Here is an 18,604-nt window from a genome sequence, read left to right as displayed (position 1 = left end):
AGGCAAACTGAGTCCCTATGGAGTGTGATGCACATTCCACCTCCTTTCCTGGGGAACCCATTAGGGATAACAGCAGGCCCTCATTTAGAGGCAGACAGAGTGAGGGGACCAACAGTCTGTAAGGTTGTGTTGGCTCACGGTGAGCTCTATAGAATCACCGAATTCAGAAATGGAGAGCATCAGAGAGGGACTATGCTCCATCATTTTCAAATTGCAGAAAGCCAGGTGCAGAAAAAGGAATGGACATTCTGAGGCCCTTCAGCTGCTGTGTGCAGGAGTGAGCCTGGAGTCACCCTCACTGCTCTACCAAGACCTTTCCCTTGAAAGCACTTGACACTCCTCTCAGCAGGCCAATTATTTCCAGAAGATTCCATTACTTTATCTTTCTTCCATGATGGAAGTGACTTTCTGTTGGTCACAGTGATTTCAACTATGTGATTAGCAGGTTCTGGAAAGTCTTTTTCTCATTGCTCTTTCTCAGTGGTTAGATTCTCCTGGTTCCAAATGGATATGTGAAAAGTACAGTTTTGGACCTGACACAGATGAAATATAGCTCTGTCCCCTTAGGGTAGTATAGAAGCCTTTATGGATATGACAAAGTTACAGACATAGTGTCTAATAATAACCAAAACATAGCACTTCATAGCTTTCTCATATATTATTTAATTTGATCTGTTGGCCCTGGATTAAAATTCTGAAGCTGTGGAGCTGTGAGCTCTTCAGCGTTAGTCGGCCCTGGGTCACATTCTGGCTCTGCCTCAGGGCAGTCCTTTCATCTTTGTACAAGTAGAGTAAACTTTCTGAGTCTCAGTTTCCTCAGCTTTAAAGAGAAAACACAATTCACTTCTCAATTTGTTCAGCAGATTAAATATAGTGATATAAGAAATCTCTTTGGCACAGTCCCTGGCCGACAACTGGGGTTATTGAATGTTTGTTTCTACACCTCCCCTTGGGTATGGGCCTGTTCAGCCATTTTGGGTTGCTTAAGGCTGAGCACTTCACTGAAGCCCTTAGTTCCTCTGAGTCCTATTTGTAAGAGAGACTCTATAGCACCCATCTCCTGGGGACAGCGTCAAGGAGGGCTGAAGAGAGAGATCCAAGAAACACCCTATATCTAGAAACTCAGAAAAGGCTTAGGAAAATGAGACTTAATCTGCCATTTTTAGAGAAGACAAGTCCCAGATATTATTGCTCAAAAGGCACTAAAGCTAGGTCAGAAGAAACCTGTGTTGAAATTTTATAAGAAATTAAATCAGAATGTAGAAAAGCCCAATCTAATTTCACCCCAAATAAGCAATAATGTTGGCTCCATTTCTATTTAAAGCACAAAGTACATCTTTGACAGCTGAAGAGAAGCTGCCTCAGAGTATGAATTTCAAAACAAACCTATTTGATAATAGGAGTATCTGCCTGGCCTGTTTTACTAGGCAGAATCTGATCCATACACAACTGATCATCAGTCTCTCCAGAGTTCAAAGATTCAAGGATTGATGATACTTGAGGCTGGAATTGAATGTTCTGTTGTCTGTTTGTGTAACATGCGCACAGAGCATGTTTGCTAGGCAGTGTCTGAGCTGGCATGCCACCCTTCTGTTCCACGTGGAAGCAGGATGACTCTAATTGGAGAAGAAAAGTCAAGATGGAAGATGGGCTTCAGAAGTTGAAGCTCTGGGAAAGGCACCGATAGTTGCTGCTGTGGGGTGGAGGTGGCCACCTTCTGACTTGATCTTCCGCTAATGTGGTTGGGTCTTTTTGATCATCCACAGAGGAGCCAGGCTTAATGGCTATACTTTTCATTATAAGATACATTTCATTATAAGGATAATTTTGTGCTACAAAGTACAAAATGTTGGGTTTTTTTCCTTCTCTTTGCATTCTGTTATTGAAACTGGGGACCTAGCAAGCAAGTCTTGAAGATTAAGGCAGCCTACAATTCATGGATACTAGCTCATAGCAGTAGCTCAGCCCCCAGAAGCATGTAGAAAGTCTTCAAGGCTGATAAAATATGTAGGCAGCAAGTGGCATGTCAACTCAAACAAGCCTAGCTCTGCCTGTTTCAGCTTGACATTATAAAGGTGAATTGTCTGAATCATGAAAGGGTGAATGGTATTAACCTTAGGACCAGGAGGATGGCAGCTCTGGAGAGCAGCTGGCACATAAATCTCTGCTGGTTGAGAAGTAGAAAGATACTTAATAGAAGGGTAATTGAAGGATTTTTTTCTTCCCCCCTAAACTTAGTTTGGCCAGCGTCATTGGGAATTATTTTACTCCTACTCCAGGGCAGGGCCAGCTTCTATGGTGTTACTAAGGACATTCCAGTGACTGGCTATCTGCACTAGATTTGGTACTACTCCTCTGCCTTCTGGAATTCCCAGAAGAGAACTTGTCTTGGAGATCAAGGTAACAGTAGCTCCAGAAGCAGCTATTAAAATGCACAGTGATAATTGGGAGTTAGTACCCATTAGTGGCTTGCCTGGTGGCTCAGTTGTAAAGACGCAGATTCAATCTCTGGGTCAGCAAGATCCACTGGAGAAGGAAGTGGAAACCCGCTCCAGTATTCTTGCCTGGGAAAGCCATGGACAGAGGAGCCTGGCAGGCTACAGTCCATGCGGTCTCAAGAGTCAGACACAACTTAGCGACTAAAACTACCCATTAGCACCACCAAACAGATTGATTTAATAAATTAGTTATAATGCTTCTAAGAGTAAGGACTTTGGAATCTTAAAAAAGTCAAATCAAGAAGGAACTTTAGAAGACATCTAGTGTGGGTCTCATTCTGTATTTGAGGAACTTAAGGCCCAGAAAAGTAAAGTGGCTTATTCAAGGTAACCAGCAAATCAATGGCAAAGTTGGAGCTGGAACCTAGGTTTCTCTGGGTAATTGTTTCTAGAATCATTGAGTCTAAACCTCTTATTTATGAATGAGGGCACCAAGTTCTACATGTGAGAAGAAGATACCAACCAAATGTGAGAAGCCTGGATACCAACAAAATTCCCCAAAGTCCCATTCAATGGTCTTTATATCAAATTTTCCCTTTCTTCACATCTCCAGGGCAAAAAGGAGATGGAGATGATGAAGTAAAGAGTAGATGACTAATTTGCTTTTTGACACATATTCTATTGATCCATGAGCAAGCATTGAGAGCCTTCAGCCACTTTGGGTAGAAAATAATGAGCAAGGCAAGGGAAATAGAAGGTGAGTATATCTTAAAAGTAGGGCAGCAGATGTGAAAGGATTGGACACAGTGATGATTCTTGCAAAGAAGCCCAGAAAAGATGATACAAAGTCCCAGAGCACGGCCTCTTCTTGCCTCTTCTCTCTCTCCCTAATCAGTGACCTTCCCTATTCCCTCTCCAAGAGAAAATAGAACTCAGATTAGCTATCCTAGCCTTTGCGCTCCTCCCTGGAGGGTGGTTGAAGAATAGATGATATGGTTGGCAAACAGGGCTGTGAGAAGCCTAAGTTCCCTTTGGCCTCCTCTTCTTATTTAGGAACCTGATAAGAATTTTTGCTGAGCATCAGTTGTGCACCAGTTGTGTGTGTAGATATTGTGTTATCCTGCTGGTTCTTACAGCAATCTCCAGAGGTAGAAATTATCATCCCTAATGTACAAGAGAGGATTGTTGAAGCCAGAGAGGTTAATTTTCTTGCCTGACTTAGATTCACACCTTTCTGGTTGCAAAGCCCAGCTCTAACCTGTTGACCTCAAGCCTTCTTCATGTCGCCAAGTAACTTGACAGGATGCAAATCTTTTCATGGTTCAACCTCTTAGCTCTTTTTTTCTACTTGCCTTCTCTGAAGACATCTCTCATAATCCGAGTTATACAACGCACTCTATTTTTATCTCTTAGTCTCCTTCTCATCCATATGGAGCTAAGCTGCCTGTGAAATTTATAGCTCCTCACACCTGGATGAGATGGAGGCCAACTTCCTGGAGTGGAGTGGGGCTGGAAGGTCACATCTGGGAGACAGTTTGCTCCACTGACCATGGACTGCTCCTTGCAGGTCTGGAGTGCAGCTTTGACTTCCCCTGTGAGCTGGAGTATTCCCCCCCACTGCACAACCTCGGGAACCAGAGCTGGTCCTGGCGCCATGTTTCTTCTGAGGAGGCCTCTCAGATGGACCTGTTGGATGGGCCTGAGGCGGAGCATTCCAAGGAAATGCCCAGAGGTAAGGGTAGAGGACAATGCAAAGTGTCCTGAGTGGTCCAGGATGAGGATGGGATGTCTGTTTCTGTTTGAAATTTGTGACTTCTCCATCCCTGTTCTGTCCTGTTTCCTTTGAAACCTGTTTTTAATATCTGTGCCTTTCCATGCCTTGGAGTATACAAGGGAGAGGAGGCTACAAGTTCAGTTTCAAGATCAATCCAACCCTTTGGATTGAAGGGTTTAGAAATAGGATTTCATAGCTCTCTTTCACGCAGATTTCCCAATGTAAGATGTTGAAAAAAATGTTAACCTGTTTGTTTATTTGGAATGGTGTCATCTCTAAAACATAGGACATCCAGTTAAATTTGAGCTTTAAACAACAGATGATTTTTTTAGTATAAGTGTGTCTCATGTAAGTAGTTGGGACATACTTATACTGAAAAATTATTCCAATTATCCTAAAAAATTCAAATGTTATTGTGTTCTGCATTTTTATTTGCTGAATCTGGCAATCCTAATTTGGAGTATGTTGTATAACTGAGTTAAATGTTAGTTTCAAAGCCATTAATGACTATTCAGACTGCATATTAGTTCTGTAAGGTGCTTCCAGTAGTTCTGAGCTGTTTATGAACATCCTCTTCTGAATTATCCGTACTAGAAAAGATAGGCTCAGGATAAGTGATGGATGCTTGATAAATATTTGCCGAGTTTTTAGAAAGAGATACAGAGGCACTAAGACCTAATCCTTTCTCAGGTCTCTCTAAGGCAAATCTTAGAGCTCCCAATTCCTTGGACCCAGAAAATTCTACCGATCCAGCATTGACAGCCTGTATTTTTAGATTTTAGGAAGAAATAATAACTGACATAGTACTGGATTTACTGAGCATGGCAGAGTAGTACTTCCAATTGCAAAGCCCTTCCAACTGCATTGTCTCATTGGGTTCCAATTTTGCGAGGGCAACAGGGCAGATGAGAAAACCAGGGCTCAGAGAGGGGAAGCAACTTGCTGACGATCAGCTTATACATGTGGGTCTACAGGTCTAGATGTCTGCCTTCATGAATCATAGACAGGAATACTCTCCACCTTATCATGCCTCTATCTTTATAGCAAAAGCTGTGGTGAGAGCTGCTGTGGGCCCAGTTCTTAGGGGCGATTATCTCAGACAGATGCTCCTGGGAAGCACACAGGAACAGGGCTCAAGGAAGTTGGTGAGGACTAAAAACTAGTAACTAATGCTCCCAGGCTTCCCCCTCAGCCTGGAGCCCTGAACTGTGAAGCCTCTTTCTATTATACACACTCTCCCAGGATGACCTTTTCTATTTTTATGACACTCTTGAAATTTCTTGACTATGATTTGTATTTAAAGCTGCTTTCACCTGGATACTGATGTGTAATGTGGGGGGTGTGTGTGTGTAAGTGAGTGGCTCTTACCCAATAGTGCATCCAAATCTTCTGGAGAACTTATACAAATACTGTCTAAATGCTATAACCTAAGATTCTGATTCAGTAGATGTGAAGTAGAGCCTAGGAATCTACAGACTTTCAAACTTTATTGTAAAATCAAGCATCTACAAAAAAGTAGACATAATATATATGTGTGGATTAAAGATTACAACATAATCAGTACTTGTATTCTCATCACCAAGTGTAAGAATTTGAATGTTGTCAATTCCTTTGCAACCTTTTCTTCTCCCACCTAGATCAAAAATCTCTCCTTTTCCCCAGAGGTAACCATTACCCCATACTTTGTGTTTAATCATGCATTTGCTTTTCTCTATGGCCTTACCCCTTATGTATATAGCCTCAAACAGCATATTGATTAGATTTGCAACCTGTTGTATAAATGGAATAGTGTTTTGTGATTTGCCCGTTTTAATACATATAGCTGTGGTTCGTTTTGTATTGGATCCATTACATGAAAATACCACAGTTTGTCTCTTCCACTGTTATTAGATATTTGGGTTGTTTCTGAGTTTATGCTATTACCAACAGCACCACTACATGCCTCTTAGAGTGTGTGCATGTCCATGGGTTTCCCTGGAGCATAGAACTTGGGGTGGAATTTCTGGGTCAACATGGTTCACCTTCCATTTCAATACATAATCCAATGTATTTTCCAAAGTGGTGGCACCAACTTATATTCCCTTTAATGATGTATTAGTGCATCCAGGATTCTACATCCTTACCAGTATTGGGTTTTGCCAGACTTTGTCATTTTTGGTCATCTGGCAGATGAAATACAGTATGTCATAGCAACTTTGATTTCCATGGGGCTCTGTTTTATTTTATGATTGTATAAGTTTCTCAGGTGATTCTTAGGTTTCTTGTACTATTGGTGTGGACCCTTTTTCAGGCTTACTCACATTCAGCCATTGCTAGTGATGTCTCTGGATCCCAATTCCTAACCCATTGAAGTCGTCCTGTGTAAACATGTTTTTTGATCATAGGTTTTTAATTATGATTGATCATAGGTTGAATTATGATCAAATTTCACTGAGTGAGGAGAGAAGGACAAGTGGCAATTATCCACAGATATGGTGGTGTCAGGCTTTATAACTTTGAAAATCAATGCTTTTTACATTTTTAAACAATTTTAAAGCAGTGCCAATAGATTGTGTTTTGCCACACTCTGACCTGTTTCTCCTCCCCTATGCTCTGTCTTGGGAGAAGGCAATGGCACCCCACTCTAGTACTCTTGCCTGGAAAATCCCATGGATGGAGGAGCCTGGTGGGCTGCAGTCCATGGGGTCTCTAAGAGTCGGACATGACTGAGCGACTTCACTTTCACTTTTCACTTTCATGCATTGGAGAAAGAAATGGCAACCCACTCCAGTGTTCTTGCCTGGAGAATCCCAGGGACAGGGGAGCCTGGTGGGCTGCTGTCTATGGGGTCACACAGAGTCAGACACGACTGAAGCGACTTAGCAGTAGCAGCAGCATGCTCTGTCTTATGATCTTTAGCATCTGCATGTTATGCTGAGTATCGTGAGAGGGGGAAAAAAAAGGAAGGAGAGGAGGGGAGGAAGAAATACTGACTTTGCAGTGGTCCTGAAAGTGGATATATATTGAGGGCTTTATGTTTCTAAAAAGCTAGATCCCAAGGCCAGGACATACACTAAATGTGAACTTTTCCATTATATGAATCAGTCAGTTCAGTCCAGTTCAGTTGCTCAGTTGTGTCCAACTCTTTGCAATCCCAGGGACTGCAGCATGCCAGGCTCCCTGTCATCACCAACTCCTGGAGCTTGCTAAACTCATGTCCATTGAGTCGGTGATGCCATCCAACCATCTCATCCTCTGCTGTCCCCTTCTCCTGCCTTCAGTCTTTCCCAACATCAGGGTCTTTTCCAATAAGTGAGTTCTTCACATTAGGTAGCCAATGTATTGGAGCTTCAGCTTCAGCATCAGTCCTTCCAATGAATATTCAGGATTGATTTCCTTTAGGATGGACTGGTAGGATCTCCTTGCAGTCCAAGGGACTCTCAAGAGTCTTTTCCAATACCACAGTTCAAAAGCATCAATTCTTTGGCATTCAGTTTTCTTTCAGGATCAGTCAGGGTTTGAATATCCACTTTTTAGCAAGTGTTGCCAATTTCCATCTCTCTGAAAAATTATTGCTCTTCCTAGTGTGGCAGGATCTCACATCTCTGAAGATATTGATGGAACAACCATGACAAAAGCTTCTGTGGATACACCAGTTTACTTTATCAAGTTTTTTAGTGAACAAACACATCCAAATGTAATTTGGGGGAATCTCACCATTGTCAGATACTTGCGTTTATTCTTCCTGGGGTCTAGTGGAGGTATCTATACTCTGTCTTGATCAGTCTTAGAAACAAAAGACCAGCCTCCCAGCTTTTGTAGCTTTTGGACCACCTGTTGTTTTTGAAATCAATTGATTACATTGCTACCTGCTTGTTCCCTGAAGTAGGGTTGCTTCTCGTGAAGCATCAGTCCCTTGACCTGCAGGGAAAGAGTAGAAGAAGGTAAAGGAAGAGAAAATTACATGTCCAGTCCAGACAGGAGCAAAGCAAGGACCTAAGTCTCAACTGTTTAGAAGCTTATTTCTCTGTCATTTTGACAGAAAGAATTGCTGTTGATGGAGATAAGAAGGAGTGATGGAGTACCCTTCAATAAAGGGTTTTCCCACTCCCCCCCTCCTTTTTTTTAACTCAACATTTATTGGTTGGATGGTATTTAGACTCTATTGCAATATTTCTTGTCAGGGGATATAGAGGGGCCAGAGAAGGCGGTGAGATAATACCAATCATAGATAATGAACTGTAGGAGTATAAATTCTGAATGATTTTAATTTATGGCCCCTGTAGCTGAGAATAATAAGGGAGATACAATGCAGAGCAGCAAGATAATAAAAAGTGATGATCTTGATGGAACATAATATTATAAATTAATAAAATCTTGAGGAATCATCAGGTTGAGGCGTTCTATGACTTTTTAAGAAGTGCCAGGGGCATGTTCAATGTCTACTCCTTCCGGTATTTTGGAATGCAGTCAAGGGAACATATTTTTCTTCTTCAGCAAGATAAGATTTTGATCTCTAGCTAAATCCTAGCTTTAAAATGGGAAGCAGATTAGCAGCCCCTCTCCCAAACGCCTCCCCAGCCCTTCATATGCATATGTATCCAGATGCATACACAGTAAGACCAGGAGTAGAATCAGCTGGGAGGGGCTCACGTTCTTCTTGTATCAACTGAATTCTCCTCCAGGGCACTGATTCTCAGGCTTTTGCTTTATTTTGTTCTGTGTGTGAGGCCTGAATGAAACTCTGCTCCTGAGATTTTTCTGTTTATCTAGGTAGCATAATAGTTTTCAAAAAGGTTGAGGAATACCGTTCTGGAGCTCTGAGATGCCTAGCGAAGCTGCCGCGGGTGACGGGGCCACAGTGGTAGATGGGGTCATCTGGTCTTTAGGTTCACTCCTGTTTTACCCTTTTGTGTTAGTTTCTTGTAGCTGCTGCAACAAGTAAACACAAACTGGGTGACTTAAAACAACAGAAATTAATGTTTCCCCACTTCTGGAAGCCAGCAGTCTGAAATCAAAGTGATGGCGTGGTTGGCACCTTCTGGAGGCTCTGCAGGAGAATCCCTCCCATGATCAGTAATTGCTCCCCTCACTTCGTCTCTATGGGCGGTCTTTAGCAAAGACCTCTGGTTTTAGCAGTTTGTTGAAGCTGGGAGAGTAGTCAAGAGAGATAGGCAAACTGGACTAGAAGAATGTAATTGGAATCACACACACACATTCCAGAATAGAACGATGTTTCTTTTCACGTGTGTCAAATGCGGTGGTCCAAACTGGGACTGTCTATGCCAAGTGGTTCCCAGAATCTCCCCACCTATTCTGTTCCCTCTGTCTACTATGGAGTTTCTGTTTTAAGGCAGTGGTTTCTAAACTTTATTTTATTATATTCCCCATTAGTAAAATATTTCTGAGCACTCTTGCTATGTGTGTATTCATCAATTATATGCATATATATTTTTTCTAGCTATATAATATTATTGGTAAAGCTTATTTTGCTTCTTACTTCTTTAAAATAAATGTAATCATGCACATACTTTGGAGCCTCTGCAGGACATCTGTCCTCTATAAATGGAACTGAACTTCAGGATTTGCTAAGACATGTCACCCAGCCCGAGTCATTGATGAATCTGTCCCTTTCCAGTCCTTTAGGAAGTTGCCTGGGCAGATTTCTCCCTGTCTCCTGAGCTATGCTGGCTGGGTACTCTCCATCAAGAAGGCCTTACAGATAGGTTTAGCTCTTGTGGTCTCTCTGAGTTTCAAAGACCATTTAGTCTCTTTTTTCAGAATCAATATGGTTTGAAGAGGAAGAAGTCACTTCCTGTCTAAGTACTATTAACATACTAACTCACCCTCAAGAATCAAAAGATATTTTTCTCTAAGATTACTCTAAGACCTGAGGAACAGGGTTGCAACCAAATATTTTCTACAGCTTATCTAAAAAGGTATCTTGGTAGTGAAAAACTAGAATTCATTTAAATGCTCACATAATAAGGATTTAAATAAAATATTATTGTTTTTTAATTGCTAAGTCATATCTGACTCTTGCAACCACATGGACTGTAGCTTTCCAGACTCCTCTGTCCATGGGATTTCCCAGGCAAGAATACTGGAATGGGTTGCTAGTTCCTTCTCCAAGGGATCTTCCCAATCCAGGGATCAAACCTTTGTCTCCTGCATTGCAGGCAGTATACTTAAATATTATGCAGCCATTATATGTATGCCATGTAAAAACAATAACATGGGAACGTATTCAAGGCCTATTATTAGATTTGTTTCAAAAGATTAACCAATGTATGTTACATAAATTGTTTTGTAAAAGAGAAAAATGTATATGTACGTAAGAAAAAAGTCTATAAGGAGATATACTAACATAGCAGAAGTTATTTCTAGATGACTCAATTTTCAGTGATTTTTATTTTCTTCTGTGTACTCTTAGTATTTTCAAATTTGAGTCCATTATTATGTATTACTTTTATAATAAGATAAAGCATCATTATTTTTTAATATAAGGGGATAAAAATTCTCATTTGAAGGTATGTCTTATTGAATTATTTTAGACTTTCCTGGGGGAGGGAACATGTTAGCTATTTTCTGCCACAACAACCACCAAAAAAGCCTGTGGTACTGGCTGGAGTGAGACAAACCAACGGGCAAGCCTGCCCTGCTGGGGATGGTACAGGGCACCAACAGTTGGCTTCAGCTCACAAATCCAGAGCACCCCCGCTGGACCCTACTTGTGCTTGATTTATGCTTGGAGGGCTACAAAGGTGATCACTTGCGCATAAGGCTCAGGAATTCACCCAGGGACTAAGTGCAGCACAAAAGTATGAATGACATCAACACATTTCAATTCAATTCACATTCCTATTTCAATTCAATCTTTGCCCCTTCAGATGTAACAGAAGGATTGCGGGTGGTTGTGTGTTTTTTGTTTTTTTAATTGAAGAATAATTGCTTTACAATGTTGTGTTGACTACTGCCATCAGTGGAGAAAAGGGAACCCTGTTGCAATGTAAATTGATACACCCACTTTTTTTTTTTTAATGGGATTTTAAACTTTACTTTTAATTAATTAATGTATTTGTTTTTATCTGAGCTGGGCCTTCATTGCTGTGTGTGGGCTTTCTCTTATTGCAGTGAATGGGGGATACTCTTTAGCTGTAGTATGCAGATTTCTCTTGTTGTGATGCGTGGCTCTAGAGTACACGATTCAGTAGTTGTGGCATACAGGCTTGGTTGCCCTACAGCATGTGGAATCTTCCTGGACCAGGGATTGAACCCATGTCCTCTACATTGGCTGGCAGATTCCTGTCCATGGGACTACCAGGGAATTCTCATGTGTTTCATCTGAACACACTTCTTATCATACTAAAGTCAGTGGTGCTGTTTGTGACCTCTTATCCCTGCCCTTCCCCTGGAACTCACCATGAGAGGCCACACTGGTTCCCTGATTCTGCCTACAGAAATGTAACCCTCGTCTCCCAAGAAGTGAGGTCACTGGGCCTTCGGTCTTGACCTTTCAACAAGCTGTGACTTGTGATTATTTCATCCTAATGAGATTCTGGTGCCAGCCTGGCAGCTGGAACTTGAGCTCCAGAGAAGAACTTGCCTTAATGAGGTGGCATGCTCTCGGGGTATCTAGTGAAGTATTTCTTGCCTCCCCATCAGTATAGGCCTCTTCCAGGGTGTTTCTTCTGCCGTCTATGGGAAGCCTTCATTGGGAAGGGATGGATTGTGGTTGTCTGGTGATGATTATGCCCTTCCTTAGCTGAATCTAATAATCCTGCCCATGGAGCATGTGGAGTAAGAAAGGAGGACAAGAGTTGGAGGGAAAAGGGACCTGGACTCATTGCAACTCTGCCATAAGGGATGTCACTTTACCTCTCTGGGCTGTAGGTTCCTCATTTGTAAGGTCAGTGTTTTAGACTAGATTATCACTAAGGCTCGTTCCCACTCTGATACACGACTGTGTGTAGGTATATCCAACACAAAGGATAGCCATGTACCTGACACAGAAATTGTTAGCCACAGAAATCCTCATCAGCCTTAACAGATATACCCACTCCCCAAAATTTAGCCATGACTTCTGGAATCTGGATAGTTTCATGGCTCAAGTCGCTCTTCAGACCACAGCATCAAGATGGGGCACTGCCTCTGGAAACCTGTGTGGCACCCTGGAAGGCTGAAAGAAGAGCTCCTTGAGAGGCTAGGAAGCCTGTGGGTTTGGTGTGGCAGGTAAAATGGAGCCACCAAAAAAGTCCTAACCCCCAGAATTTGTGAATATGTCACCTTATATGGCAAAACTCAACATTCAGAAAACCAAGATCATGGCATCTGGTCCCCTCACTTTATGGCAAATAGATGGGGAAACAGTGGTAAGAGTGACAGACTTTATTTTTCTGGGCTCCAAAATCCCTACAGATGGTGACTGCAGCCATGAAATTAAAAGACACTTGCTCCTTGGAAGAAAAGTTATGACCAACCTAGACAGGACATTAAAAAACAGAGACATTACTTTGTCAGCAAAGGTCTGTCTAGTCAAAGCTATGGTTTTTCCAGTAGTCATGTATGGATGTGAGAGTTGGACTATAAAGAAAGCTGAGTGCCTAAGAATTGATGCTTTTGAACTGTGGTGTTGAAGAAGACTCTTGAGAGTCCCTTGGACTGCAAGGAGATCCAACCAGTCCATCCTAAAGGAAATCAGTTCTAAATATTCATTGGAAGGACTGATGCTGAAGCTGAAACTCCAGTACTTTGGCCACCTGATGTGAGGAGCTGACTCATTTGAAAAGACCCTGATGCTGGGAAAGATTGAGGGCAGGAGGAGAAGGGGATGACAGAGGATGAGATGGTTGGATGGCATCACCAACTCAATGGACATGAGTTTGAGTAAACTGTGGTAGTTGGCGATGGACAGGGAGGCCTGGCGTGCTGCAGTTCATGGGGTCACAAAGAGTTGGACACAACTGAGTGACTGAACTGAACTGAACTGACATGGCAAAAGGGACTTCACAGGTGAGATTATCCTGAATTTTCCAGATGCATCTAATGGAATCACAAGGATCCTAGTGAGTGAAAGAGGGAGACAGGAGAGCCAGAGTCAGAGAAAATGTGATGATGACTCCAGATGAATCAGAGGTCAGAGAGAAACAGATTTGAAGATCATTTAATTACATGCTATTTGTATCAATTTAAAAATTCCATTTATTCTTTAAATTGTGTATTTCCTCACTAAATTAATAATTGGTAATTCCCTACTGTAATCTACAGTTCAACGCAATGCACTGTATATTAAAATCTAAGTCAAGGGAACATCCAAAATCAGGGGGGTGGACACAGTTCCATGTAAAGTGACAGCATAGCAGCTGATGGTGTTGGAGAGGCTGTGAGAGAAGGAATGCAGGCCACTTCCAGAAGCCAGAAAAGGCAAGAAAAAGGATTCTTCCTCAACTTTCATCCAGAAGGAATACAGTCCCCAACTCATTTTAGACTTCTGACCTCCTGAACTGTTCAATAATGAATCTATGTTGTTTTAAGCCATTGCATGCTTGCTAAGTCACTTCAGTCATGTCCGACTTTTTGTGATCCTATTGACTGTAGCCCACCAGGCTCCTCTGTCCATGGGGATGCTCCAGGCAAGAATACTGGAGTGGGTTGCCATTTCCTTCTCTAAGGAATCTTTCCTACCCAGGGATCGAACCGTCATCTCTTAACGTCTCCTGCATTGGCAAGCTGGTTCTTTACCACTAGCACCACCTGAGAAGATCTTTAAACCATTAAGTTTCTGATAATTTGTAAGAGTAGCCATAAGACATTAATATTGCTGGTCCTGAGCAAGTCTGGAGGAAAACTGATGTTATTAAGGCACTTTTCTAGAAAGGCAGGGCTCAGAGGACTGACTGGGCCTCAGAGACACACTTCTTGTAGTTACTGTAGGTATCCTTTGACTTAATCCTAGGAGGGCAGTCTACAGATTTCCTCCTGCACAGGGAACAGGCAAACAGGACCAGAAATAGAACAGAAAAAGCAGTAGCAGGAGCTGAAGCTAGAAGTATGCAGCTGCATCTGAGGGTCTGGCTCCTGTGGGTAAGGAGGACAGAAAGCACCCAACAGAAGGGTCTGGGGAGGATCATTGCTCAAAATGGGGGAGCTTGGGTGAGGTGACGTCACCTGTGGAAGGAAGCTGTGCTGCTGCCCAGGACAGTATCTATGAAGTCTTGTCAAAGGTGGCTGGATGATGCAGTGAAAGTGCACATACAGGGCCTGTGGTGAGCGGCTGCCAGTCAGGCCCAGCAAGGGAAACTGGAAAGAGCTACAGTCTGTGAAGTGCTTTTCTATTCATGATCACCTTTGATTCTCATAAAACAACAAGACAGGTAGTGTTAGTGTACCTAATGTATAGGTTGGTAAACTAAGGCTAACCAGTAGGCTTTGAAAAGAGGAAGATGGGTCTTTCTCATTCATTATGATGTCCCATGTTTACTCAGAGGAGACTGGGTCTTGCATTGTGATTGTCCCAGGAGCCTGGCCCAATGCCCAGTATAAAATAGACATTCACTAAATATTTCTTGACCCACAGATGGAAGCTTAGAGAGATGAAGTAAGTTACTCATCTACAGAGTCTACAAAGCCAGAATGTGAGTCAAATCTTGAATTCTAGTTTTTGAATACCAAATTTTATGTTCTTTCCATTATATCAAACTCGTGAAATACAGTGTTTCCCAGGTTTCTCCTACATAAGACTCTCATTAGATGTCTGGCAGTATTCAGAAATTCAGGGCATCGTCCTCACACCAGTGATGCTGGGGGACTCCTTCTGTTCGATAACACAACCAAATTATATCCACTCTGGTACCTGTGGGGCTTCCCTGGTGGCTCAGATGGTAAAGAATCTGCCTGTAATGCAGAAAAAGCCAGAGACCTGGGTTCGACCCCTGGGTCGGGAAGATCCCCTGGCATCTGGGAAGGGCAATGTTTTCGGATGGATCCTGGGAAGCCTACTCTCACCCATGTCTTCTCTGCAGATGGCCAGGTCAAGGAGTGCTGCCTAAGGCAGCCACAGCATGAAGCTTGCCATCTGGGCGACATAGCAAGGCAGTCAGTGTGGAGTCAGGTTATTGTGACTCGAATTGCCCTTTTAGAAATATAGGGAGCGCTGTGCTGAGACCGGGAGTGGTGCCCATGTGAACCGAAGCCTAAGTTTTTCAATTGGTAAATTGAGTGGGTAGGGACTAGATAGGCTCCAAGAGTATGTGAGGTTGTCTTTCTGATTTCCTACTTCCTCTTATTAATACCTTTTATTACTGTTATCTGGATTTTTTAGCCTCACTGATTTCTATATATCAAATGGTTCGGAGAAGACACATCTTAAAGAAATATGGGTTCTGTTTAAGAAAAGCTATGAACCGCTCGGAATTTATGTTTGAAGAGAGTTGAGGGAAAGCCAGGACCTTGCAAAGAGGAATAAAATAAAATTCTTTTGAGTGGAGATAACTACAGTGTAATTCTCCTTAGAGTGGAAAGATAATCTTTACTCATTTAAGATGGAGAAAGACTGGTCTGATATAAGTTGAAGAGAGATCTGGGGGTCATTTTACTTCTGTTTTTTTTTTTCCTGACTTGCTATAAAAATCAGTGGAAATAATGCACAAGAGACCACTCTGTAAACAGGGAAACGGCATAGCATAGTAACACAAGGCGCAGTCTGATAGTGACTTCCCAGCCATAGCAGTCTGAAGCAGGGGCTGCTGCTCTTTCTTGATTTAAGAATCCTGACCCTCTGGGACTTCCCTAGTGGTCCAGTGATTAAGACTCTGTGCTCTGAACACAGAGGCCCTGTTTCAATCCCTTGTCACCGAACTAGATCCCACTTGCCACAGCTAAGAGTTAGCATGCCACAAAGAAAGACCAGCATACCACAAGGAAGATCAAAAATCCATGTGCCACAACTAAGAGCCTGTGCAACCAAATGCACAAACAAATATTTTTTTAAAAAACTTTAAAAATAGGCAATATTGACCCTAAAAGACAGGAGGCTTACTTGGCCTAGGTATCCATGCATAACGTATTTAGGACTTTGGGGACATGACAAAAGAATTCGCTGAGAAGGATTGAGGACATTTACATGTGGAAGTGCATCAGGTGGGGGTTCAGATCCAGGGTCCAGTTCTCCCATTGAAAAATACATACGGACCTTTTACCTGGTGCTATCGTGGTAGTCTAGTTTTTCTTACCTAAAGCATTATAATCAATTTTGACTCTTTCCAATTCTTGCTTTATAATTCTTAGTACTATTTGCTAGTCATACTTAATAAAAACACATGATTGGATATCAGCTGTTAGTTAATTTTTATGGAAGCTGTTATTATTTGGAAGTATGCTGGATTTACTCGATTTACTAGGCTTACTTTTAATGAAACTGGCTGCATACATGGTGTGGAAGCTCCCTGTGTCTTTGTTGTGGTACCCTGACCTGAACTTGTATTCTTTTCAGCAACTGTCTTCTCTCTGATGTGTTGGTATGGCTTCACCAGGAAGCATTGGACAAGGCAATAAGAGATATTATGCTGGCAATAAGGAATTATTTATTTATTCCTCATAAATAAAACAAGAATGGTCTACAATGAGAATGTCTCAAATGAGAGTGGCTTGTTTATTCTGAAGTAGATAGAAATTAAATTCACTTTTGTAGCAACGGCATTGAATGCTCCTGTTTAATATCTTCACCTTCAATATTGCTTGTGCTGCTGCTGCTGCTAAGTCGCTTCAGTCGGGTCCGACTCTGTGAGACCCCATAGGCTGCAGCCCACCAGGCTCCCCCGTCCCTGGGATTCTCCATGCAAGAACACTGGAGTGGGTTGCCATTTCCTTCTCCAATGCATGAAAGTGAAAAGTGAAAGTGAAGTCGCTCAGTCGTGTCCGACTCCTAGTGACCCCATGGACTGCAGCCTACCAGGCTCCTCCAACCATGGGATTTTCCAGGCAAGAGTACTGGAGTGGGGTGCCATCGCCTTCTCCAATTGCTTGTGCTACACAAATAGAAAATATTGTTCAAGTATCATTCCTCAGATCATATACTCTGCTTCGCCTAAGAATTATTTTTCTTCATTGACTAAGACACTGTGTTTATACCCCAAAAGTATCCATTCCAACAGTGGTGTATATTCTGGGAGCTGCCGAGTGTGGGAGGAATCAGTGCATTTGTTGCTATTCCTCCTTCATCCAAGCTTTTAACACTGATTCTTCCCTATTTATTCCTTAACTGTAAATTATATCAAAAACATTGAGCATATTAAAAAATAGTGTAACCAAAATAATTAGTGCTTTCAAAATGAAGAATTTAGAGAAGGTAAGAGTTTCAGTTCTATGGGATTGGCAGCCCTCCAGTGCAGTTGTCGAGCCCTCACACAAGTGCTTCATTCCCTCATTTTTTCTGTCTTTGCTTTTCCCTCTGTCTTCTATCTTTGTTTTAGTGGCCCTCTTCCCTCCTCAACCTCTATTTTCTCCTTAAAAGCAAATGCGTCCTTCCCATCTATAACTCTGGACGAAGAATAGGCGTGACGAGCCAGCACACAGACCGGAAGTGGGCTTCCCCTGCCAATAAAGATTAATTCAGACTTATTGTCTTTCCTGTGGCACATGTACAAACATACATTTAAGAAATATTGCTTTCTAGAGAAACAAGAACGTTTATCAAATTCTGGAAGTCTTGTGCTCCATGAGGAAATGATTATAATTAAAACCTCATGTAAGAAAAAAGTAAGCTGAGTCAATTGGCTTCTTTACCCCTGAGGTCAAAGTCAAGATGGAAAGTCAGCGTTCTTCAAAAGGCAATCAGGTGCTTAGATGGAGTGGAAGAAGGATTCCTAACGACTCCTGTCTTTTAGGAGGATTTAGAGATTGAGTTTCTGCAGGAAATGTAATTAGCAGTACTTTCCCTGACACCTCTATCAGCAGCAGGAGCAGCCCACAACTTTTTAAAATTCATGTTTCCATAAATGCATGAGTAAAGTCATTCAAACCATTTACCCTGAAAAAGGAAAAGGGAAAATAAAGTGAAAATAGGGGAGAAACAACCAAGAGGCATGAGATTGATAAGGAGCTTTCCTGTGAACATGTTGAGCCAGCTCAAGAAAAAGGACTTAGCCTGCATCGTGAAGGACTAAGGTTGACGAGAGGGAATATGATGACCCTGAGACCAACTAGACTATATGGCACCTCTGTGTGAGTTACCTCCTCTGGGTGAAGGAATTAGGAGAAGATGCTTCTTCTGGCTGGGTGCAGCCAGTGCTAGAACTTGTAGCTTGGCAAGCAGAACATGGACTGATGCTTAGCCTCACTCGCCCCTTCGCTTAACACATCTGTACGGGGCACAGTCCACCCGACTGCATACAATAGCTCTATCAGTGTTTACCAA

General features: G+C 42.2%; 1 protein-coding gene across 1 annotated transcript in view; it reads left to right on the top strand.

The window, feature by feature from the left end:
• ALK (ALK receptor tyrosine kinase) overlaps positions 1–18,604 on the top strand; it is a 747,102-nt gene that overhangs the window by 244,764 nt on the left and 483,734 nt on the right. The window contains exon 3 of the mRNA XM_086323612.1: positions 4,006–4,170. Coding sequence (XP_086179738.1) covers positions 4,006–4,170 — 165 coding nt within the window. The remainder of the gene's footprint in view (positions 1–4,005; positions 4,171–18,604) is intronic.

Source organism: Bos grunniens, chromosome 11, assembly GCF_055505025.1.
Source record: "Bos grunniens cultivar Pamir isolate PY7600 chromosome 11, Bosgru_T2T1.0, whole genome shotgun sequence".
Lineage (NCBI taxonomy): Eukaryota > Metazoa > Chordata > Mammalia > Artiodactyla > Bovidae > Bos > Bos grunniens.
This window is presented reverse-complemented; position numbering and strand designations above follow the sequence as displayed.